At 49.7% G+C, this 16648-nt stretch overlaps 2 protein-coding genes across 6 annotated transcripts; one reads left to right on the top strand and one right to left on the bottom strand.

Moving 5' to 3' along the window:
* Positions 1-839: 839 nt before the first annotated feature.
* Positions 840-6482, bottom strand: CDK2 (cyclin dependent kinase 2). 3 transcript variants are annotated; one of them, XM_036867289.1, is made up of 8 exons: positions 6165-6421; positions 5346-5423; positions 5117-5237; positions 4258-4428; positions 3684-3785; positions 2864-3007; positions 2357-2560; positions 840-2081 (listed from the first exon to the last, which is right to left on the bottom strand). In XM_036867289.1, the coding sequence occupies exons 1-8, from the start codon at positions 6278-6280 to the stop codon at positions 1977-1979; spliced, it is 1041 nt and encodes a 346-aa protein (XP_036723184.1). In that variant the 5' UTR covers positions 6281-6421; the 3' UTR covers positions 840-1976. The 3 variants fall into 3 exon arrangements, with proteins under 3 accessions (XP_036723184.1, XP_036723185.1, XP_036723186.1); XM_036867290.1 differs by lacking the exon at positions 2864-3007 and having other exon boundaries at positions 6165-6482; XM_036867291.1 differs by lacking the exon at positions 840-2081 and having other exon boundaries at positions 2423-2560; positions 2864-2916.
* A 122-nt stretch (positions 6483-6604) lies between these two features.
* On the top strand, positions 6605-16638 carry PMEL (premelanosome protein). Of its 3 annotated transcripts, none has more exons than XM_036864635.1 (13): positions 6605-6648; positions 6768-7021; positions 7254-7378; positions 10915-11025; positions 11186-11332; positions 12135-12269; positions 12650-12811; positions 13064-14095; positions 14846-14962; positions 15200-15284; positions 15395-15600; positions 15703-15790; positions 16409-16638. In XM_036864635.1, exons 3-13 carry the CDS (start codon positions 7303-7305, stop codon positions 16548-16550), a joined length of 2301 nt encoding a protein of 766 aa, XP_036720530.1. In that variant the 5' UTR covers positions 6605-6648; positions 6768-7021; positions 7254-7302; the 3' UTR covers positions 16551-16638. The 3 variants fall into 3 exon arrangements, with proteins under 3 accessions (XP_036720530.1, XP_036720529.1, XP_036720528.1); XM_036864634.1 differs by having other exon boundaries at positions 6609-6652; XM_036864633.1 differs by having other exon boundaries at positions 6629-7021.
* Positions 16639-16648: the final 10 nt, after the last annotated feature.

Below are 16648 nucleotides of genomic sequence, written 5' to 3'. Positions count from 1 at the left end.
GGTTGAAAGAGGCCTTAGGAAGGCGGCTACTGACCTTCGCCCCTCCCCTGGGATTTGGCGGGGCCTACCTCTGGCGCCCCGCCTTCTATCACAAATTCGCGGGCGTGAAGGGAAATACCTCTCCTAGGGACCCGGAGCCTAGGAATTTAGGCAGCCCTCACGTCGGTGCTTCCTCCTTTTAGTGGGGCCCCAGAGCACAGGAATTTTGGGGATGGCCCGCGGCAGTCTGAGATGTTTTTTGGTGAGCTGAGACAATGGCAACTCCAAGAAGTGGTAGCTTGGGGAGACTTTAGCCCCTGTATAATAATTTTTCATACAGACGATTGATATATTCTGAATCGCATGTAAATGTGAATAAGTATCTCTAGAAAACTTTGCTCTTTGTGATATGGAACAAAAAGAAAACAATACGAGCTTAGTGGGAAATGCAGCGTCAATGCGAATTACCTTGGAGCCCACTTCCAACCATACTGCTGCTCCTGAGCCCTAACATTGAAAATCTGGAACTGGAGCCTTGTGTGTATGTGTATGTGATATGTGTGTCTGGGGGCGGGTGGGTGGGGTGGGGGAGATGCTGGTTTAGGGGAAAGTGAAGTAGGAAATACATAAGCTTCACTTTCCCCAGCTGTAAAATGGGGGCAATAATTCCCACTTCACCCACCCGCGGCACTATCCCAATTGCATCACAGAGGTCGAAATGGAGTGGGGTGGGTAGCCCTGCATAGAGTGATTAGGAAAAGGGGTCTGAAACCTATTATCACATGCACACATTCATGTTCTCTCTCACACCATTCTTTCAGTAAATATGCAAAAGTAAAGGAGGAGAGAGATGAACTATAAAACCAGGAACTTTTTTTTAATCAATTACAAACTAAATTACAAATAATGTTAATAGCAAGAACACTCAAGGACAAAAGGTGGGAGAAGAGAGACAAAATCATAAACAAGAAAAAAAGCTTTTTTTTTTTTAAACATTCGCGTTACAACCCCCAAGGTGCACATGGCAACAAATCCCCACCGATTCCCACTTAAAAAACTGCTATAACCTGAAATATAAATATAATTGTTCATCCTTCTTTTAAAGAAATATTTTTTTCCCAATGTCCCCACTCAGGCACAGCCCTAAAAAAGTGTCAGCATTCTTAAAATGAGGTCTTAACCTTAACTTTCACTCCTATGGGCTGGCCTTTAGAGGAAGATGGGACCTAGCACCTGAAGAACTAAGAATCTTAAAAGGAAGAGAAAAATTCAAACATCTTTCACTTGCCTCATAAGGCCTCGGTGAAGCACGGTCCCTGTCCCAGAGCCCAGACACCCCTTGCCTGTAGGAGGGACAGGCAAGAAGACTAGGAGCAATCATTTCTACTGCAGTCCCACCAGGACTGCAGAGACTGGGTGTCTAAGACAGGGAGTCTTGAGTCTCCCAGACTGTTAGGTGAGATGAAACACTAAAACTAGGGTATAAACTGGTTGGATCTATTTTTTTAACCTAATTCTTTAAAACAGGCCCCTCCCCATGTTTTTGTTTTGCTTGGTTTTCAAAAGTTCCAACTTAGTGCCCCTGCTATCAGTTGGCCTTACACAGGGCTGTGGGAGGTTTGGGGTCTCTGTCACCTGAAATACAGAAAATAATAATTGCAGGGCTTTCAGAGACTGGGATGGCAAACCCTATGTGGAGGAAGGAGAAACAGTCTTTTTTTTTTTTTTTTTTTTTTAAATACCAGCCCTCCTAAGCAATGACTAAGAGGAAGGGGAGAGCATGGTGCAGAGATTAAGTGCATGTAATATTGACGCTTCCTTTCAATTTCACCTATTTCTTCCCTCCACCCCCTCTCCCCAGAGTTGGCTGGCTAAGAGGGGCAGGTGAGTGCTAAGGCAGCCAGACAAGATCAGTGAGCTAAGAGCCCTGGGCCAAGCCAGATCATGCCCTCACTGGAGGAGAGGGTGAGACTGGGAGTAGGGGCTTGAGAAAGCCATCAGAGTCGAAGGTGAGGTACTGGCTTGGTCACATCCTGGAAGAAAGGGTGAGCCAAAGCTGCCTTTGCTGAGATCCGCTTGTTGGGGTCGTAGTGCAGCATTTGCTGGAGGGAGAGATGTATGCTGACGTCAGTTATGTGATAATGGAGTAAATGGGCAGCAGGTGTTTTGAGAAATCGGGAAACAATTCCTTTCACCCAAGGAAGAGTTCCCATTTCCCTCCTTCCTGTATCTAAGGGGTGCACAACAGCGAGAGGGAAGCAGGGGCTAGGGTAATGCTGAGACCAGGAGTCCAGGGCCTCATTCTTCCTTCATCCTGGAAAAACCCTGCCCTGGGGGAGTGAATGAGAGGAAATGGGTGCCCACTCCCCACTCTCACCGATAACAAGCTCCGTCCATCTTCATCCAGGGGGGGCACAACTTTGCTAAAATCTTGCCTGGCCCACTTGGGGAAACTTGGCTTATAATCAGGCATAGAAGTAACTCCTGGCCAAACCACCTCATCTGGGGTCCCCAGAGTCCGAAAGATCCGGAAGAGTTGGTCGATCTCAGAATCTCCGGGGAATAGGGCCCGCCGGGTCACCTGAAAATGGGGAAAGAGGAAAAGCCAAGACCCACATTGACGTCAGTCAAAACTGCCCACTGGATAATGGAGGTTCCCACAGGCAGTGGAAGGTCAGCAGGGCCCCATGACTCCCTCCCCAGGGCCTTTCATGGGGTCAGTCAAACAGAGCCTGAGACAATGAAGTCCCTTCATCTGTCTCCTCGCCCCCTCCTTCCTTCCCCCAACCATGGCTTTGCAGATCCCCAAGGCTGGGTGGGGCTGGGAGGGGGTGAATGTCTGGGGTGCCACTGACATGTAGCAAAGGGATCCCAAGCCACTCACGGGGTGTGGGGTAGACACTGCGGTCATCCCCCCTCCTTGTGATGCAGCCACTTCTAGATAGGAGCACAGCGGGCAGAGACTGTGTCTTCCATTTCTTCTGTGTTCCCCACAGCACCTAGCATGGTGCTGGGTACACACTAGGTGCTTAACAAATATTTTTTGATGAATTGAGAGACGAATATGGGCAATTGTAAAGTAACGCACTGGGGGATAAATGCACATTATATATATGGGCTAATGGTCTCCATGCCCCCAGTTACAACCCAGATAAGGGACCATAAAACATACTGCTGATTTGATTTGAAAACTTAGCTCACTCCACTGTTGTATTAAAGGGGATGAGAGCTCCCTTATAAGGCTGGGCCTCAGGGATCCTTCAATCTGAAAAGCCAGAGGTTGAGGGGGGATGTGATCTAAGTCTGCAGTTTAAATAAAAGGTGTGGGTAAGGTGAACAAAGTTGGCCTCACCACATTCCTGGTGCCCTACAATAAGGTCTACAGGCCAAATGAAGGGGACACTAGATGGAACTCATTTTCCCAAATATATGCAGGCTAAAGCTAAAACAGTTGCAGCAATGATTTAGCTCAATTCAGAGATAAGATATGTATACTGCATGCTAAAGCTGTTTGAGGATATCCTAACATTGTGGTTGACATCAGGGATGACAGTCCTATCCTTTCCCCACCACCCCCTTTGTGCCACTCTAGAGGAAGGACCCTGTGATAAGAGAAGGGCCATGGGTCTAGGCCAAGAAACAGTTCTGTTGTTCTTGAATGTGGGCAGGGGTGGGCTGGGTAGAACTCGGGCATGCCTCCGTACCATCTCAGCAAAGATGCAGCCCAGGCTCCAGATGTCCACAGCTGTGGAGTAGTATTTGCAGCCCAGCAGGATTTCAGGTGCTCGGTACCACAGAGTCACCACCTGAGGACAAGCGTAGGAAGGGGAGGGGTGGTGTATGGGGCATGGAGATTCCCACATCTCACTTCCTCAGGACTACTCTGCTAACTCAGCTTCTTAACAAGCAGCTTCTTTCCCTCCATCCTTCCCTTCCCTCTGACTTCTCCTAAGTAAAATAGCTGGGTACAACTTCTTAGCCCAGAGTTAGCCTAGTCCATGGTTCTGGGGACCATATTTTCTGAACCCCCAATTTGCAACCTTCTTGGAAAACTTGAGGCAATCGGTCATAATTTTAATGGCGTGCCATCCAGCTCTCCTGGCTTGTTATCTATCAAAATATGAACTCTGTGTATACTCTAAGACCTCTTAGGGTGTCAGAGATACTTTCCATCTAGTGAGAGAGAAACTGCTGGCCAGATAGTTACTAAAAACTTTGTGAATGTCCCTGTTAACACCTCCCAGGAAGTTCAGAGAAGACATGCAGAGAGGGACTCACCTCGTGGGTGTAAGTACGAACAGGGACTCCAAAGGCTCTGGCTAGTCCAAAGTCTGCTAGCTTGATGGCCCCCTCTGCGTTGATAAGCAGATTCTGAGGTTTGAGGTCTCGGTGTAGGACCCGATGAGAATGGCAGAAAGCTAGGCCTTGGAGCAGCTGGAACAGATAGCTCTGACAAGGGGAGAGAAAAGACTGTGTTTTTCCATCACTGTGAGAAGATTAGGGTCTCCTCTGTGCCTCCAAAGTTCTACTAAAGCCTTCACTAGTTAGGTAATAATTACATGTTTACAAGCCATCTCCCCGATTGGACTGTCAGCCCAGTGAGGATAAGGATCAGGTCTTACTCAGTTTTGCATTTCTTTTCCGTATCCTGTGTTCAGCACATTGAAGGTGTTCAATAAATGTGTGTTGGATAAACGTTTGTTGATAGATTGAAAGTAGCTCTGGGAGTAAAGAACCCAGAAAAACAGACAATAGAGACTCACTGGCTATTTCTCCCACCAAGCAGGTGGAAAGGCTTTTTGGAGGGGTCTACCAAGTGCCCTCCAGTCCCATTTATCTGAGTTTCATCTCACCTTCCACCTGAGCTGCTAAGCTGACTCACTAGAGTTTCAACTTCTTTGATTCTCCTGCCCAGCCTTAGGGTTAATAAGCGTAATGAGCAGTGAAGGAGCCACAAAATAGGTATGTGTGATCGTGTGTGTGTGTGTGTGTGTGTGTGTGTGTTTGTGTGTGTGTGTGTAGGGGGATGAGGGCTGGGAAGGAAGCTAAGATCACAAATCAACACTCAGTCTGGATTGCCTGCCTTCAGTCCCCCCAAGACATGCCCATGTTGGGAGGAGATGATGAGAAGGACTACCTTTATGAGGGGAAGAGGAATGCCAGTGAGAGCAGAGGCATCCATGAATTTCTTGAGATCCTGGTGCAGAAACTCAAAAACCAGGTAGAGTTTGTTTTCTGTATGAATGACATCCAGCAGCCTAGGGAAGGGAGGTCCAGGGATAGAGGTGAGGGAGAGAAATGCCCAGACAACACAAACAGAAGGCATCCTCCTTTACTGTCAGAGCACCTCCCAGATACATACTTACTTGACAATATTAGGGTGGTTAAGCTCCTTAAGCAGAGAGATCTCGCGTATGGCAGTACTGGGTACACCCTCCGTCTCACTTGGAGAAGTTGGGAAAGCAGAGATGGGAATGTGGTTACAAATATTCCTTTTCCCCCAGCCCAGTGATTCTACCCCGCCCCCTCCCTCCCCACAGAGACACCACCCCAGCATCCCCTAGGAAAGTGAGAGAAGAGAAGGGGTGCTTCAGGGGTTAATTCATGGATGGACGGGACTGGCTTTTGGACACATTAAGGTCATTATTTCTTCTTTGCCCAGGGTTAGGTTAGCAAAGCCTCCTGGTGAAGGTGAAGAAGGTAACAGGTAAAAAAAAAAAAAGGGGGGGGGGGAGTAGCAGCACCCAGCCTCTCTAGAGGGGCCAGTGAGGTTCAACTGCCATTCTTTTGAAAGGGGGAGAGAATTCTAAGATGAGGGTGGGGTTGGGGCAGTGAGGAGGGCTCGTCATTCAAAAAGGTGCTCTTTACAGCTTACTGCAAAACCCAGCTCCACAGGGAGTCCTGGAACCCCCATCTCAGAGGCCTCCTTCCTCTTCCTGAGTCTTTCTGACTGTACCTTTGGGGGCATCACCCGCCTTTCGGGAGGAAATTTCCCATGGATTCTACACTACCCTATAGTCTCCCCCGGGAAGCACTCTACTCGTCCTTCAGCCCACCTCTCCACTTCAAAAGAAGTCCCTCCCTGCTACCTTCCGGTCCCTGGATGGCCACCGCCGGTTGGGGTGGGGGTAGGGGGCACTCAAGGAGCTCCCGAGTTAGGAGTCCCGGGTACAGAGGCCACTCACGTGTCCAGGCGGATTTTTTTAAGCGCCACCACTTCTCCCGTCACCTTGTTTTTGGCTTTGTACACAACTCCGTACGTTCCCTCTCCGATCTTTTCCACTTTTTGGAAGTTCTCCATGAAGCGCTAGCGAGTCGGGTCAGCCCGGCCCTGGAGCGGGGGCCTGGGAACCTGCAGAAAGCGGCACCCAGCTCTCGGGGCCCGAGGAGGGGAAACAGGGCCCAGTACCTTGGCCCCAGGTCGGGATGGAACGCAGTGTAACTCTCGCTCTTGTCAATTTGTCCAACTTGAAACAATGTTACCGCCTCCCCCCAGTTCCCTACCGCCACCAGAAGCCCCGCCCCTCCTTCCCGCGTTTCCATGGCTCCGCCCCCAGATCTTCCTATTGGTCAACGTCAGAGCGGGAGGGGCCAGCCCTGCGTCCTTCTCTGCAAACGACCCCGCCCCGCGCAAGTTTGGTTCCGAGGGGCATTAAGACAAGTTTCAACGTAGGTGGGGAGGCTGAACACCTTTTTCCAAGTATCTGATTTGGGATCGAGTTTCCTACCTGTGTCCTGAGTCTATAGGGATTTCCTGATCTCTAATTCGCCGTTTTCACCACCCCTAGGAAAATGTGTATTGACCTAAGATTGAATGCCACCTGGTTCAGGGAGCCTCCTCTGAAAGCATGAAGCTGGGAATCTCATTTTAAGGGTCTCCCGGGCCTCGGAGGAGTCGTTGCCTCCGTCTCTCCGCCTACTCCGATACTGTCTCTCTTTGATTTTGGATCCAGGGTCACTGCTTCTACAGTCTTTTTGAGAGGTTCCTGGTTTGACTCACAATAAATTGATCCACTCTCCCATGATGAATCGTGTGTGTCCGGTACGTGTTTTGTTTTGTAGCTGCCCTTCAGTCAGTTCTTTCCACGGGGGGATGGAGTGCTTTAAGATGAGCGTGACCCTGTGAAACCAGAAACTGTCACTGAGTAGCGGGATGTCCAGGGACCAGGATCCCTCCTCAGTTCTGCCTTTCTCAGGTCCTCCTGCTCCTCCCAGGCCTCCCCTGCAGGGAGAGAGGGAAGGGCTATGCAAATGAGCATCCGTTTCTTATATAGGGGCTTGTCCTACTCCCCAGCGCCTTTGGTTGCTGGAAAGAAGAACAGGATGGATCTGGTGCTGAGAAAATGCCTTCTCCATGTGGCTGTGATGGGTGCTCTTCTGGCTGTGGGGGCCACAGAAGGTGAGTGTGGGGTGTGTGGACATGAGCAAGTGTGAATCTGGGGTTGCACACCTGCTCTGGTTTTCCCCTCCCTAATGGGAGATAACCAGCAATGCTTCGGGCATCTCCCACCCATTTGATGGGTGGGCAACTGAGCTCCCTCCCCACATGAAGATTTGGGACTCAGCCTGAAAATAACTCCATTTACTTGGAAGGGCAAGAGAATAGTGGGTCTTTGTGGCCCTAATTCTGAGACCCCCTGGGCAGTGAGCTGGAGCAGGGGCTCCAAGGGAGTAAAATGAGTGGGAGACTCTTTTAGGCAATGTCTCAGGCACTTGGGATAGGGTACTTAAAGTGAGGAGCAAAAGAATGTGGTGTTGGTTAGAGGGTAAAGAGACACCACATCCCCTCTTTGGGATGGGCATAGGCGAACACAGCCCAGGCTTTTGTTCTGGGGCTGGGAGAGACAGGCAGAGGGGTCTCAGCTGAGCATCACATGAAAGAGCTCTGGGGGATTGGGGCCTCGTGACAGGAGCAAGGGGTGGGGGTGGGGGGTGGTGAGAGGGTCTGGAATGTCCCGTGCTGCTCTGAGGAGGGAGGGTTGGGAGTGGAGAAAGAATGGGGCATCTTATAATTCTCTTGTTCTCATGGTGGGATGCTCAGTGGGATGATTCCAGATCCTCCCCCAGCAGAATCAACCAGGTTTCTGGTACATATTAGAAATGGAGTGAGGATAGTCTCTGCTGTGCTGAAATATCTGCATCATATTCCAGTGCCCCCCTTTCTCTAGATCCCTGGTCTCACAGACTTCTAGGAAGTTCTCCTTGATCTGACTTCCCTCATTCATGGTGCAGTTTCAAGTCTTTTTCTTTTACTACGTTCCTTATTGTACTCTGGAAACATTCTGTTCATACGTGTCCACCTGAGGCTCTTAAAATATTGTGCTTACTTTTTTTTTTTTAAAGACATCATTGCTACCCTTCAGTCAATTTATTTTCATTAAGTACTTATTAGAGGGCTTTTTAAATTTTATTTATTTATTTATTTATGGCTGTGTTGGGTCTTCGTTTCTGTGCGAGGGCTTTCTCTAGTTGCGGCAAGTGGGGGCCACTCTTCATCGCGGTGCGCGGGCCTCTCACTATCGCGACCTCTCTTGTTGCGGAGCAGAGGCTCCAGACGCGCAGGCTCAGCAATTGTGGCTCATGGGCCTAGTCGCTCCGCGGCATGTGGGATCTTCCCAGACCAGGGCTCGAACCCGTGTCCCCTGCATTGGCAGGCAGATTCTCAGCCACTGCGCCACCAGGGAAGCCCTGTGCTTACTTTTTGGATCCTGATTTTTAAAATCATAAGAAGACATTTTTAGATATTCATGAAATTTTGTATGGACTGGTTTCAATAATTTTGTCTAGTGTGAATTAGCATTGTATTTATTCAAGAAAATATTTCTTTTTTACAGATACATACTGAATTTGTACGGTTTTAAATAACATTATGTCTGGGATTTGCTTGTGAATGCTTTAGCCAGGGACTTCCCTGGTGGTCCAGCGGTAAAGAATCCACCTTCCAATGCAGGGGTCACGGGTTAGATCCCTGGTCGGGGAATTAAGATCCCACATGGCGCGGGGCAACTAAACCTGCGCACCACAACTACTGAGCTCGTGCGCCTCAAGGAGAGAGTCTGCGTGCCGCAAACTACAGAGCCCATGCGCTCTGGAGCCCCCGCATCCTGGAGCCCACGCACCACAACTAGAGAGAGAAAACCCACACGCCACAACTAGAGAGAAGCCCGCACGCTGCAACAAAAGATCCCACATGCTGCAACTAAGACCCGACACAGCCAAAAGAAAAAAGGAAGGAAAAAATAATAATAAATAAATAAAAATAAAGGAAGGAAGGAAGGAAAGAAAGAAAGAAAGAAAAGTACAGCATTAGAAATGAATACTCTAAAAAAGAAAATTAAATGCTTTAACCAAAAAACAAACCAACAACAAAGGATCGATAAAGCAAATGTGGCAAAATGTTGATAGTTGTTGGATCTGGTGAGGCATGTGGAGAGCCATCATATCCCTTTCTTTCAGACCTCTCTTTTTTTTTTTAATTTAATTTATTTATTTTATTTTAATTTATTTTTGGTTGTGTTGGGTCTTCACTGCTGCGTGCAGGCTTTCTCTAGTTGTGGCGAGCAGGGGCTACTCTTTGTTGTGGTGCGCGGGCTTCTTGTTGCGGTGGCTTCTCTTGCTGTGGAGCACAGGCTCTAGAGCGCGTGGGCTTCAGCAATTGTGGCACGCAAGCTCAGTAGTTGTGGCTCGCGGGCTCCAGAGCCCAGTCTTGGCAGCTGTGGCACACGGGCCTGGTTGCTCCGCGGCATGTGGGATCCTCCTGGACGACAGTTCGAACCCGTGTCCCCAGCACGGGCAGGCAGACTCTTTTTTTTTTTTTTTTTAAAGCAAGTTTCTTTTTAATTTTTATTTATTTATTTATTTATTTATTTATTTATTTATTTATTTATTTATTTATTTATTTATTTATTTATTTATTTATTTATTTATTTATTTATGGCTGTGTTGGGTCTTCGTTTCCGTGCGAGGGCTTTCTCTAGTTGCGGCAAGCGGGGGCCACTCTTCATCGCAGTGCGCGGGCCTCTCACTATCGCGGCCTCTCTTGTTGCAGAGCACATGCTCCAGACGCACAGGCTCAGTAATTGTGGCTCACGGGCCCAGCCGCTCCGCGGCATGTGGGATCTTCCCAGACCAGGGCTCGAACCCGCGTCCCCTGCATTGGCAGGCAGACTCTTAACCACTGTGCCACCAGGGAAGCCCCAGACCTCTCTCTTGGTCAGTTATAATAATTTTGTTTGTCCCCACTCCCAATTTCTACCTGCCTCTGGTCCATCCTCCTCACTGCTTGCTGAAGTGATCCTTCTAAAACACAAATCTGATCATATTCAAAAAGTTTTGAAGGGTAAATTTTATGGCATGTGAATTATATCTGAATACAACAAACAAAATCTTCTGAGGTGGACTTGCCTACAGGATAAAGGCCAAACTCCTTCGCCTGGCACTCAAAGCCCCCACCCCATCTTCTTGGCCTCATCTCTCACGGTGTACATCAACCATATTGCTAGTGGTCCCCTATCATGCCATGTGCTTCCACGCCTCCATGCATCTGCTCATGCTGGGCCTTCTGCCTAGAATGCTTTATGCCACAGGCCAACTCCTCATTGGGTCCTTCCCAGTCTGCCAGAGTGGAATTAATCTGTTTATTCTGTCATTTTGTTGTATATCGTGCATGTTTATTATGGCTCATGTTAAGCAGTGCCTTGAATTATACTAATTTATGTATATGTCTATTTCATATACTTTAACCTGAATCTCTTTAGGACCATTTCTTTTTCATTTCTTAAGTTCTTTGCACCTAGCACAGTGCCTGGTACATGGTGGGTATTGGGTAAATTAAAATGCACTTTGAATGTGAGAATGAGTGACGTGACATGGGACACTGTGGTCCCCTGAGAAGGGAGTAATGACCTGAGGGTCCTCATTATACCTTCCTTTTAGGACCCAGAGACCGGGACTGGCTTGGTGTCTCAAGGCAGCTCAGAACTAAAGCATGGAACAGGCAGCTATATCCAGAGTGGACAGAAAGCCAGGGGCCTGACTGCTGGAGAGGTGGGAACTTGGCAATTTCTGGGGAGGGTATGGTGGGAATGGGGTGGGGAGAGGAGAGGAGCAAGAACTGGGTTGAATGTAGCTTGAGAAGACAGGAAGGGAAAAGGCATATGGGGAGGGGAAGCCAAGGAGTCCCAGCTAACACAGCTGCCCTTTCCAGGTGGCCAGGTATCTCTGAAGGTCAGCAATGATGGGCCTACACTGCTTGGGGCAAATGCCTCCTTCTCTATTGCCCTGCACTTCCCTGAAAGCCAAAAGGTGCTGTCGGATGGGCAGGTCATCTGGGCCAACAACACCATCATTAACGGTGGGTACCACTCCACTCCAGGCCTCATTCTCAGGGCTCAGCTCATGCCCCTTCTCCTCCTTCTTCTTTTTTTAAACAAATTATATATGTAATTAGATTAGAAAGCACAGATACAGCACAAAGAAAAAAAAAATTGTAGTCCCCAAAATGGGGGACAGAAGACCCAGTGGATATAGAAGTTGGACAGACTTGGATTTAAACCTGTTACCAGTATGTGACCCTGGGCAAGTCACTCAATTGTTTTGTGCTTCCATCCCCTTAATCTGTAGAATAGGGATGATACTACTTTAAAAGGTTGTTGTAAGGATTAAAATGTGATAATATATAAAGAATTTAGCATAATGCCTGCCCTAGCCTACAGTAAAGTCTCAGTAAATGTTAGCTGGTGCTGTTATTTTTACTTTTATCCCACTAGCCAGAGCAAATCTTTCTAAACATTTTGATACATTTCCAATCTCTTTCTCTCCAATCTCTATGTATATACTTACATAGGTATCTTTTTTTTTTTTTTGGCCGCTCAACATGGGGGATCTTAGTTCCCTGCCCAGGGATTGAACCCATGCCTCCTGCATTGGAAGAGTGGAGTCTTTTAACCACTGGACCACCAGGGAAGTCCCTACATAGGAATCTTTAATTACAGTTTCCATTCTCCCCACTACCACCCACAGTGGGTTATATCAAGGAGAATATATTTTGTAGCTAGGGAGTATTCCCAGAGCCCTGCTCTGGGAGCCATGTTAAAGGTTTTGGTGTATAATAAGGAATGCCAGGGTTTGAGGGTGACTTTGTATCTTCCTTTCAGGGAGCCAGGTGTGGGGAGGACAGCCAGTGTATCCCCAAGAACCTGATGATACCTGCATCTTCCCCGATGGGAGGGCCTGCCCATCTGGCCCTTCACCTCAGAGAAGAAGCTTTGTTTATGTCTGGAAGACCTGGGGTGAGAGACTCCCTTCTCTGGCCTGTCACCCACACTTGGATTCATCTCTTCCTACCTGATCCCTTTTCTTTTGGTCCCACCCCTAAACTCTGTGAGTTTCCCTAATCTTCACCTCCCCCATGACTCCTTCTTCCACAACACCTACCCAATTCCATTATACTTCTTTCTGGGAACCCTTCTCCAATTACAGTCCCATCCCATGGAACCCCTCAGTAGGACTCCTTTCCTGCCCCCATATACAAGCTTCCAAACACCCTCTGAAATAACCATCCTCTCAATACGTCTCCTGACCTTCCTTCTCTGGTGCCCTGTCTCTAACCCTTCCCCAGTCCCCTTTGACCACTAACCCCCTTCTCTACTCTTCTTTCCAAAAACCTCAGGCCAATACTGGCAAGTTCTGGGGGGCCCAGTGTCTGGACTGAGCATTGGGACAGGCAAGGCAGTGCTGGGCACACACATCATGGAAGTGACTGTCTACCACCGCCGGGGGTCCCAGAGCTACATATCCCTCGCTCACTCCCGCTCAGCCTTCACCATTACTGGTAAGGACTTAGGAAGGGACAAGGCCAGTCTCAGGGCAGGAGGAGGTGGGGAAGCTTGGCTGGGCAGGAAAGGGGAAAGAGGAAATGGTGTGCAGGGGCACCTTATAGGGGCAGAGCCAGGAAGACATGGGCAGAGGAATGTGGGGCTTGGAGCCAGTGAAGGGCCAGGCAGCTTGGGGTTAGAGGATGTGGCTGTGAAAGAAGAAGCTGTGGCCCAGACTTGGTTCTCACCTTTTCTGGCTCCAATCTCAGACCAGGTGCCCTTCTCTGTGAGCGTGTCTCGGCTGCAGGCCTTGGATGGAGCGAACAAGCACTTCCTGAGAAAGCAACCTCTGACCTTTGCCCTCCAGCTCCACGACCCCAGTGGCTATTTGGCTGGAGCTGACCTCTCCTACACCTGGGACTTTGGAGACAGTACTGGGACCCTGATCTCTCGGGCACTTGTGGTCACTCACACTTACCTAGAGTCTGGCCCAGTCACTGCACAGGTGGTGCTACAGGCTGCCATTCCTCTCACCTCCTGTGGCTCCTCCCCAGTTCCAGGCACCACAGCTGGGCATATGCCAACTGCCGAGGCCCCTGGCACCACAGCTGGCCAAGTGCCTACTGCAGAAGTCGTGGGTACTACACCTGCTCAGGTGCCAACTGCAGAGCCCTCTGGAACCACAGCTGTGCAAGTGCCAACTGCAGAGGGCAGAGGTACCACAGCTGGCCAAGTGCCTACTGCAGAAGTCGTGGGCACTACACCTGCTCAGGTGCCAACTGCAGAGCCCTCTGGAACCACAGCTGTGCAAGTGCCAACTGCAGAGGGCAGAGGTACCACAGCTGGCCAAGTGCCTACTGCAGAAGTCGTGGGTACTACACCTGCTCAGGTGCCAACTGCAGAGCCCTCTGGAACCACAGCTGTGCAAGTGCCAACTGCAGAGGGCAGAGGTACCACAGCTGGCCAAGTGCCTACTGCAGAAGTCGTGGGCACTACACCTGCTCAGGTGCCAACTGCAGAGCCCTCTGGAACCACAGCTGTGCAAGTGCCAACTGCAGAGGGCACAGGTACCACACCTGAGCAGGTACTAACCTCAGAAGTCATAAGTACCACACCTGCAGAGATGCCAACTGCAGAGGCCATAGGTACGACACCTGAAGTGTCAACTGCAGAACCCTCTGGAACCACAGTTGCACAGGTAACAACTACAGAGCTGGTGGAGACCATAGCTGGAGAGGTACCCACCCCTGAGCCTGACAGTCCAGATGCCAGCCCATTCTTGTCTACAGAAGGTATTACAGGTAAGAGGGCCAGTATGAATGAGGTTCATTGAGGTGGGGGCATTTGTCACAGCTCTAAAGACCTGAAAGACTTACTCTGGATCCAGATGTTACCCAATCCTTAGCTTACCAGTGGAGTCCCTTCAGAGTCTTCACTGGTTTTAAAGCCCCCCAAGTCCCTCTTAATGGCATGGAAGAGATCCAGAGTTCAGGAAACCAGGGTCTTCTCCTAGGCCATGGGGAGAGAGCTTGTTGCTCCTCTGTCTCTGAAAAGAGCTGTTCCCTAAAGTGAAGGTCAGGGAGCAGTCTGTGATCATTTACATAATACTTATATCTCATTTTCTGATTAAGTGTAAATGCATAGAAATCTTTCCCAGTTTCTGACACCATTTCCCACCTCTGGATTCCCATCCCAAAGTAGGTTTACCTGGAATTGTGGTAGAAACACTGAAAAGGGAGGAATAAGATAGTGACACTATAATGAGTTAACATACATCAAGTGTCTAACCCAGGACCTGGCACAGTGTGGGGTGTGATAAACATTTGGGATTTTTAAAACTCCAACTCTACCCCTAACTGTGACTCTGGGGCAGTCATTTCTCCTTCTGGGCCTCAGTTTCCTTATCTATAAAATGAGATTTCCCAGCTCTTGCCTGATTCCAAGCCTGGATCCAGTAGCTCTGGCTCTACCTGGAAAAATGCCTGCTTGGCCTCTGTTTCCAGGTGAGTCATTTGTCTCATGACTTTGCCCCTTCCATCCTCTCCTGCCAGGCTCCCAGAGCCCCCTGCTGGATGACACAGCCACCTTAATCCTGGTGAAGCGACAAGTCCCCCTGGATTGTGTTCTGTATCGATATGGCTCCTTTTCCCTCACCCTGGACATCGTCCGTGAGTCTTGCCTACTTTGGGAGCTGGTGGAAGGAAGGCGTGTGCTGCTTAGGGCTGCCCAGTGGAAGCACACCCTGGAAGGAGTTACTCACCTGAACAAGAATACCCAAATCCCAGGGTTTTCATTTGAAGGCATGAGGATGGGATTGGGGAGGTAGCCCGAGGACCTTCCTGTCCGTGGGCCTTTGGGGAGGACTGGTAGAGGAGTCCCAGACTTAAAATCTTGCAACTTTGCAGAGGGTATTGAGAGTGCTGAGATCCTGCAGGCTGTGCCATCCAGTGAAGGAGATGCATTTGAGCTGACTGTGTCTTGCCAAGGCGGGTGAGTGTCCCACTGGTTGCCCCGAGAACTCTTGGGTTGACTGCTGCCCTGCTCTCTGGTGTCTAGTGTTCCTTCCCAGACTCCCTGACGTAAGCTGACATCTCTCCCAGGCTACCCAAGGAGGCCTGCATGGACATCTCATCGCCAGGGTGCCAGCCCCCTGTCCAGCGGCTGTGTCAGCCTGTGCCACCCAGCCCAGCCTGCCAGCTGGTTCTGCACCAGGTACTGAAGGGCGGCTCGGGGACCTACTGCCTCAATGTGTCTTTGGCTGATGCCAACAGCCTGGCAATGGTCAGCACCCAGCTTGTCATGCCTGGTAGGTACTTGGACAAGAGGTAGGATGAAGAAGGGGGGTGGTAGAGGATATCTGACAGGAAGCAGTTGCTGACTCTAGCTATGTCTGGGATTCTGCCTATAGGTCAAGAAACAGGCTTCGGGCAGGCTCCCCTGTTCTTGGGCATCTTGCTGGTACTGATGGCTTTGCTGCTCGCATCGCTGATATATAGGTGAGAGCCCCACCATGCCGCTCACACACCCTTATCCCTTAGCACCACCGCTCATTCTTCCTCAAGGCAAGAAGGAACCACCACCCCCTTCGAGAAAGCATAGTGTCCAGGAAAGAGCCCAGATTTGGAAGTTAAACAGGTCTGGGCTGCAGACCTGGTGGGATATTGGGGAAGTAGCTTAACCTTTCTGAGCCACTGAAAGGTAGGAAAACTGATACCTGCCCTGTGAGGCTGTTGTCAGGATTCTAGACAATGCGGGTAAAGTACCTGGTTCTGAAGCAAGAGTGCAATAAATGATGATCTTGATGATTTTTCTAATGAATAATATGAAGAGTGGAGGAGGCTGGGTGAAGTGAGTTCTCCACCTGCATGAAGGGCAAATCCCTAGGCCTGGGGTGCCGAGGGCCTCAAAGCAGGGAAGCTGGTAGGGTGAGGGGAATGGACAGAGGTTACCACAGAAATAAGAGAGGATGAACCCTGTTGGTGAGAAGAAGGGGAAGGAGCCAGGATCAAGGCCAAGGAAACCTGGGATATGATTTATCCTCTTCGTTGGAGAAGCACAAACAGGCTGCCATTGACTACCGCTAACCAGTATCCCCGCTTTTCTCCCAATATCAGGAGAAGACGTACGAAGCAGGGCTCAGCTCTCCCCCTTCCCCAGCTGCCACCCGGCAGAACCCAGTGGCTACGTCTGCCCTGGGTCTTCCGCTCTTGCCCCATTGGTGAGAGCAGCCCCCTCCTCAGTGGGCAGCAGGTCTGAGTACTCTCACGTGCAGCATGGAGAGCAATGCCTATCTTTTCTCCAGTCTTCCCTTGGAGACTACCACTGCCTGAAATAAAGACTCAGAACCTGGTGCT

The sequence above is a fragment of the Balaenoptera musculus genome, chromosome 10, assembly GCF_009873245.2.
Source record: "Balaenoptera musculus isolate JJ_BM4_2016_0621 chromosome 10, mBalMus1.pri.v3, whole genome shotgun sequence".
NCBI lineage: Eukaryota > Metazoa > Chordata > Mammalia > Artiodactyla > Balaenopteridae > Balaenoptera > Balaenoptera musculus.
This window is presented reverse-complemented; position numbering and strand designations above follow the sequence as displayed.

Excerpts from the sequence above, each read along its gene's own strand:
- CDK2 (XM_036867289.1), bottom strand. The coding sequence starts at position 6,280 with ATGGAGAACTTCCAAAAAGTGGAAAAGATCGGAGAGGGAACGTACGGA. Across the intron at positions 3,008-3,683 it reads GCTGCATCTTTGCTGAGATG|CACCTAGTGTGTACCCAGCA; the intron begins GTACGGAGGCAT and ends ATATTTGTTAAG. Across the intron at positions 2,561-2,863 it reads CAGTGTCTACCCCACACCCC|GTGACCCGGCGGGCCCTATT; the intron begins GTGAGTGGCTTG and ends CCCCATTTTCAG.
- PMEL (XM_036864635.1), top strand. The coding sequence starts at position 7,303 with ATGGATCTGGTGCTGAGAAAATGCCTTCTCCATGTGGCTGTGATGGGT. Across the intron at positions 7,379-10,914 it reads GGCTGTGGGGGCCACAGAAG|GACCCAGAGACCGGGACTGG; the intron begins GTGAGTGTGGGG and ends CCTTCCTTTTAG. Across the intron at positions 11,333-12,134 it reads CAACAACACCATCATTAACG|GGAGCCAGGTGTGGGGAGGA; the intron begins GTGGGTACCACT and ends TCTTCCTTTCAG.